General features: G+C 58.5%; 1 protein-coding gene across 1 annotated transcript in view; it reads left to right on the forward strand.

The window, feature by feature from the left end:
- Positions 1-7058, forward strand: part of FLT4 (fms related receptor tyrosine kinase 4) — a 41841-nt gene that overhangs the window by 13229 nt on the left and 21554 nt on the right. Inside the window, exons 3-9 of the mRNA XM_007465307.1 lie at positions 3951-4047; positions 4745-4989; positions 5178-5290; positions 5415-5577; positions 5784-5923; positions 6221-6389; positions 6678-6795. Coding sequence (XP_007465369.1) covers positions 3951-4047; positions 4745-4989; positions 5178-5290; positions 5415-5577; positions 5784-5923; positions 6221-6389; positions 6678-6795 — 1045 coding nt within the window. The remainder of the gene's footprint in view (positions 1-3950; positions 4048-4744; positions 4990-5177; positions 5291-5414; positions 5578-5783; positions 5924-6220; positions 6390-6677; positions 6796-7058) is intronic.

Consider the following 7058-nt stretch of genomic DNA (forward strand, 5'->3'; position numbering starts at 1 on the left):
GCAGGAATGTCAGAGAGTTTCCAGGGCCTAGGGCAAGGGTGTGGGTTTTAGATGTGGGAAGATGAGGTGTCTCTATCTGATGGCTCTACTTCATTAGTGCTGAGAGTGAGAGAGAAGGGAACACACTGAACTGCAGCCTGGGGGTCATTTAGGGTCTGCCAAAAGGAAAAGAAAGGGGAGGCAGCAGCATGGGGCTCTGGCTTTGTGCTGCAAGCCGAGCCACCGAGGGACATGGGTGCTGCAGGGTTGCAGTGGAGAGCAGGGGCAAGGGAGCATTCAGAATGATGGGCCATGGGACATTCAGTGCCAAAAGAGAGGTGAGGCCAGGAGGAGGTAGCAATGCAGAGGGGTCCTTGGCCTCAGAGTTTTGATGAGGTTGAAGAACTTAGCAGTGGTGAGACAGTGGCACCTGGCAGGAGGCAGAGCAGGCAAGGAGAGAAGTGTAAGAAGATAGGCACTCAGTGATGGCACAGCTTCTGGTGGGGACCAAGTCCAGGGTATGCCCAGGAAGTGAGGGGCTGAGGGGAGGAGGGAGGACAATGGAGATGAGGACTGCAAAGGCCAGGGTGCTGGTGACTCACCCGTGTGGATGTCGAAGTTATGAGGAATGGCCTGAGTTGGGGTGGAGGGGCCTGAAGAGCCCGGAGCAGAGAATGAGGGGAAATGGCCAGGACAGCAGCTGATGACAGCTTTAGTGGGGAGTGGCTGGTGCTGCTGGAAAAGGGGAAGTGACCGCAAGGAGTTCTCTGATGTGTGCAATGGGAGCAATAATCACCCCAGGGGCAGTGGTGTCCTCAGAAAGCCAGGTTTCAGTTAAGGCAGGAAGGATGGAGGAGGACAGTGATGTCTGCAGTGAAGACTACTGATCACACAGGGTCCAGTGGAAGTGACTGAAGAAAGAGAAGCACTGGGGAAATTCAGGGCACATGGCAACAAAGGAAAGGCTCTCTCAGATGGGTGAAATGGTTGGCAAACACTATGGATCTTCCCGTTTAGCACACTGATGGAGATGCTTTCTTTGGTGGTATGGTGGCCTCTAGGGAGGAAGCTCCTATAGGCTCCATCCCCCATCCATCCACTCACCCCACCCACCCTCCCACATACCCATCCATTTATTCATCTGATCATCTATCTTCCATCCTACCATTCTTCTATCCATACCCTCAATCTTTGGTGTGCACCTCTTTTGTATTAAGGTTAGAAAGATGAATAACATACAGCCTCTGTTCGGATGTGACCAGAAAACCACAGTTCGGTCCAATAAGTGTTCTAACACCATGTGCCTAGGAGGCCAACACTGCCTGAGTAACAGTGACTGCCCCATAGAGAAGGGACTCATGAACTAGACCCTAAAGAGGGAGCTCCACAGGAGGGAAGGAAGTACAAATGTCCAGGGCAAAAAAAATTAGCAGACAGAGACTTCAAAATATGAAAAGCCTGGCACTTTGAGACAATGGTGAGAGGTCTGTTCCTCTCAGATGTGTCAGGAGTTCAAGCTGGAGAGAAGGGGAATAGGCAGAAGGGAGAGGGCTGGGGTCCCCCACTTTATCTTGGAAGCAAAGAGGAGTTGCACAAGGAAGCTGGGCTGACAAATGCCATAGCTCTGTTGCCAGGGTGCCAGGTGCCCTGGAGGAGCACCCCAGAGAAGGGGACCCTTGCTTGGCCTCCCCAGGGACCCCAGGGCAACGCTGCAGGCCTCACCATGCAGGCATACATAACCCAGGGCAGGTGGGTCCTGGCCGCTGCACCTGTCCTCTGGTGCCCACATGCCAGCCTCAGGCCTGACTCCTGACTGGTCCACAGGGACAGCCAGTTCTTTCATCCCCTCACAGGTCCAAACCCAAGTCCATCATTCCCCTCTCCCCCCACTTATGTAGCTCAGAGGCCAGTTTGCCTGGCATGGCTTTATTCACTTTCCACTGCCTGGAAAATCTTACTTCTCTTTCAAAGCCCATCTTAGTGGTGTCTGCCTCGGATTCCTTCCTGGCCCCTCACCACCAGAGCAGAGCCTCCCCACTGTGGGGCTCCTCCACCCCAGCAGCCCTGGGGGTACATGGTGGGGAGGTGTGATGGGGGGCTGGTACCACCGTGGGGAGGAGTGGACCTGGTGGCAGAGCCCAGGGCTACTTTCCCATCTCGGGGCCCCAGGGTGGGGCCACTGTCCTGAGTGCCAGGAGTGGGTGCACTGGATTCGAGTTAAGGAGAGACTTCAGTGTTCATAGCATCTGGCTAGATGAAGGGCTGCCTTCTTAGGGCTGTGGTGTAGTCCAGCTGGAGGGTCTCAGTTTCCCTGGCTGTACTAGGTACTAGTGGGATTAGATGCTGGATGAGGGCCTTCTGCCTCTGACCTACGGTGGTGTGGTACCTAGAAAAGTTTGGCCAGCAGGAGGCACAGAGGGAGAGGCCAGCCAGGCCCTGGCAGCCAACTTGTCCAGGTGATGCTGAAATGAGACCTTGGGGTGCAGAGTGTGCTGTCCTGGTGCCTCTTCCTAGGGCAGCTTGGGGTCAGGGTGGTGTAGAACCAAGTATGGTGGGGATTCCCCCAGCCTCTGCCTCCCACAGTTAGCTGCCAGGGCAAGACCCCAAGCCTCAGGGAGCTGGGCTGGGAAGGGCAGAGGAGCTGAACCTGTAGGACTGGGGGCTGGGGCAGGATAGTGGGCTGTGCCCCCCAGGAGGACAGGGACTTGGGGGAGGGACAGGACGCAGCCCTGGGCCTCCGGCCACACAGTCCTCTCTTCCTGTTGTCTCAGGATGGTCCTGGCAGGATGCATCTGCTAGAGTTCCAGGTCCAGACCGCCCCTGGGGCCTGCTCCCACCCTCCCCCAGGATCACACACACACACACACACACACACACACACACACACAAATTCACATGCGTGCACACGCAGACATGTCAATGACACACACACAAAGTCACACACAACACTCACATATCAGTCCTATAAACACAGATCTATGCACACACAGAGACAACACACACTCACGCACATGCACACACTACACACACTATCCTGCTGGGAGGAGGATGGGGAGTAAGGAGCTGCGTGGGCAGCAGGGCCAAGGTCCTGTAGGGCCACAGGAGGGTGTTTAACCAGGAGAGGCAGTTATCTGTTTGGGGATTAGCCCTTTTGGAGGAATGGGGGGCTGAGACAGGGATAGCAGGGAGAGGAGAGCTGGGGCAGCCAGAGGGCGCCTTGGGGGTGAAGAGAAACTGATGGAACCAAGGACATGTGAGCTGGACTCCAATGGGGAGTAGGAGCTGCGTGGGCAGCAGGGCCAAGGTCCTGTAGGGCCACAGGAGGGTGTTTAACCAGGAGAGGCAGTTATCTGTTTGGGGATTAGCCCTTTTGGAGGAATGGGGGGCTGAGACAGGGATAGCAGGGAGAGGAGAGCTGGGGCAGCCAGAGGGCGCCTTGGGGGTGAAGAGAAACTGATGGAACCAAGGACATGTGAGCTGGACTCCATGGGACATGGGAGAGGGCGAGGTCACAGGCAGAATTCCAGGGAGAAACCGAGGCCTAAGTTCTGGGCATGTTTGGCGGTCTGCACTGTGCAGGTCTCCCTCACAAACAGTAGCTGTGCATCTGGGGGGAGGAGCCTTCAGGCAGAAATGTGGGGGTCGCAATGCCGAGGAGATGTGCTCCAGGCCTCGCCCAATGTAGGATGAGGCCTGTGGTCTCCCCTGTTGACTTCATGTTGGCAGCTCTGCTTATGCGGGGCTAGAGGTTCAGTCCAGGGCTCAATCAGGACTCACTTGAGGCTGGGCCCAGTCTGCGGCCAGGGGGCAACCTCAGGTGGAGGTTACCAGTTGTCTTGGGGCCTTATAGGTACTGCTCAGGGCTGAGAGCCTAGGCAGCCCCTGCCCGGGGAGGGGCTTATCAGCACTGGATGGATGTCATCATGTGAACTCATGACCCAGTCCCATGCTAACCCTATCTCGCACCCCAGGCCTGGCGAGTGGCTACTCCATGACCCCCCCAACCCTGAACATCACAGAGGAGACACACGTCATCGACTCCAGTGACAGCCTGTCCATCTCCTGCAGGTATTCAGCCCTCAGCCAGGAGGGCAGGGGACTGGGTCCCTCCTACCTGGCAGGCCAAGGAGACTACAGAAGGCCAAGCAGATGGTGGCGGAGCACCCAGAAGGCAGCCTCTCCCCAGAGCAGAGGCCTCGAGGCTTAGGGTTGCTTCCAAGTGGCTTGAGTTGTAGGTGCCTGGAGGCATAGACCATCCCCTGCTCTGCAGACACAGGCACCCTGCACCCACCCCCATTTCACCCATACCCACCCCTCATAATTTCCTATAGACCACAGATCAGTCACCCTGCATCCACCCTTGGGTCACCCGACACTGACCCCAGGCCACCCCATGCCCATGCCCAGGTCATCCTGCGTGGACCCCAGGTTGCCTGCACCCACCCTCAGCCACCCTTCATTGGCCCCAGGCCCACCCACACAGACCCCAGACCTGTTATCTTCCCTGCAGCCCCAGCTATAATCTGAGGCTCAGGCTTCTCTGCAGGACAGCCTGCCACATGCAGGCCCAGGAGCCAGGCAGAGGCCCCAAGGGGCTCAGGGAACGCCCTGCCCCAGGTTCATTGTGTGTGCCCAAACGCTGGTCTGCCCTGACCTCTGGGTGAGATAAGCTATGGGCCAGGCTTGGCTCCTGAGGAGGTTCCACAGGGACTGTCCCCCAGGGCTGCAGCCTGGGCCCCCCTTGATGTCCTGCATCCTCTGCCAGGGGGCAGCACCCCCTGGAGTGGGCCTGGCCAGGGGCTCAGGATGCACCAGCCGCCGGGGAGAAGGACGGCGAGGACATGGGGATCGTGCGAGACTGTGAGGGCACAGGTGCCCGGCCCTACTGCAAGGTTCTGCTGCTGCAGCAGGCCCACGCCAATGACACGGGCAGCTACCGCTGCTACTACAAGTATATCAAGGCTCGCATTGAGGGCACCACTGCGGCCAGCACCTACGTATTTGTGAGAGGTGAGAGGGGCCCAGCACTCACCCATGCGGCCACTCAGGAGCCACAGGCAGGGTCCTGGGTCCTGGAGGGGTGGCTGGCACCTGCACCCCCACCCCCAGCCTTTGAACCCCATGGGGGTAGCCTCAGACCTGGGCAGAGACCCCCTGAGCCCCGCCTTCCCCTCCCACAACATGCCCCCTCTCCTCAGACTTGGAGCAGCCATTCATCAACAAACCGGACACACTCCTGGTCAACAGGAAGGACTCCATGTGGGTGCCCTGCCTGGTGTCCATCCCCGGCCTCAACGTCACGCTGCGCTCGGTACAACCCCACGCCAACACCCACCCTGGATCTGGCCCACCAGTCCTGTCCCTGGGGAAACTGCTGCTTCTCTGGCCAAGAGGAAGGGGGCAGCTGGGCGCTGACAGCCACCATGTCTCTACAGCAAAGCTCAGCACTGTGGCCTGATGGGCAGGAGGTGGTGTGGGACGACCGCCGGGGCATGCGTGTGCCCACTCCCCTGCTGCGCGATGCCCTGTACCTGCAATGTGAGACCACTTGGGGCGGCCAGGCCTTCCTATCCAACCCCTTCCTCGTGCATATCACAGGTAGGGGCTGCCTAGGGCTGTAGGGCCCTCCCCCAGCAGCCACTCCCCATGTCCTGGGAGGAGAACTGCAGGAAGAGGACAGGGACCCCCCATTTCACAGCAATGAGGCTATAGGTGCCATGGCTTGGCTGGTCTCAGTGGGTGCCCTGTACTCTGTGCATGTTGTCCTACGAGGGGCATGGGGGTCACTGTGTGTGTGTCACCAGGAAATGAGCTCTATGACATCCAGCTGTTCCCCAAGAAATCACTGGAGCTGCTGGTTGGGGAAAAGCTGGTCCTGAACTGCACGGTGTGGGCTGAGTTCAATTCGGGTGTCACCTTCGACTGGGACTATCCAGGAAAGCAGGTGAGGTCAGCAGCCCTGCCAGGGGCTGTGACTGAATCATCGCCAGGAAGCCCCATCACTACCCACACTCACCCTGGTCCGGCACACACACACCTCGGTGTAGAAGAGGTGCAGACTCAGTCCTGCCCCAGGAGCCCCTGTGTCTGATACAGAAGATTTCCTATCCTGAGGAAAACTCTGGGTCTGGGTCCAAGGCTTCTGGAGCTATTGCTGGCTGGGCTGGGGTGTGTGCCTATGGGGGTTAGTTCTGTCAGAGCCAGCCTGCTCTGACCCTATGCTTCCCCTGGTCCTGGGCAGGCAGAGCGGGGTAAGTGGGTGCCGGAGCGGCGATCCCAGCAGACTCACACAGAGCTCTCCAGCATCCTCACCATCCACAACGTCAGCCAGCACGACTTGGGCCCATATGTGTGTCTGGCCAACAATGGCATCCAGCAATTCCAGGAGAGCACTGAGGTCATTGTGCATGGTACGGCCTGTCAGGTCATTGTGCCCAGCATGGCCTGGGCTAGGTCAGTTGTCAAGCCTGGGGAACAAGAGTTCTTGTGCAGTGTGGGCCCAGGGTCATAGGTCATGGTGCACCTGAGCAGTGTGGCATCCAGCCAGAGGGAAGGGAGGGCCGTGAGTGGACGGACTGCCCAGTTCCCACACCCCAGAAAGCAGGGCATCTGGCCACTGGGGGTGGCTGTGAATCCCTGGGTGGTGGTGGGTCAGCGATGCTGGCCCCAGCCTTACCCTGATGCCTCCCGTCTGGCAGAAAAGCCCTTCATCAGCGTCGAGTGGCTCAAGGGTCCCATCCTGGAGGCCACGGCAGGAGACGAGCTGGTGAAACTGCCCGTGAAGCTGGCAGCATACCCCCCGCCGGAGTTCCAATGGTACCTCCCTCGCTCCTGCCCCTCACTACCCACCAGGTCCAATGCAGAAAAGAACCACAGGGAGGGAAGGGCACCATTCTCCCCATCACGGCCTACTCCTTGAGACTTGGATGGGGAACTGTCCCCACTATCAGGGCCTGCACCCTGGGCGGGGAACCCTTATGAAGATTCTAAGGAATATGCACATAATGTGATATTTTGGCTAGAGGAAACGTTGGCCTGAATTGCCGCTAAACTGTGAAAGAGTGGAAATACCGGTCTCC

Source organism: Lipotes vexillifer, unplaced genomic scaffold (genome assembly GCF_000442215.2).
Source record: "Lipotes vexillifer unplaced genomic scaffold, Lipotes_vexillifer_v1.1 scaffold1911, whole genome shotgun sequence".
NCBI lineage: Eukaryota > Metazoa > Chordata > Mammalia > Artiodactyla > Lipotidae > Lipotes > Lipotes vexillifer.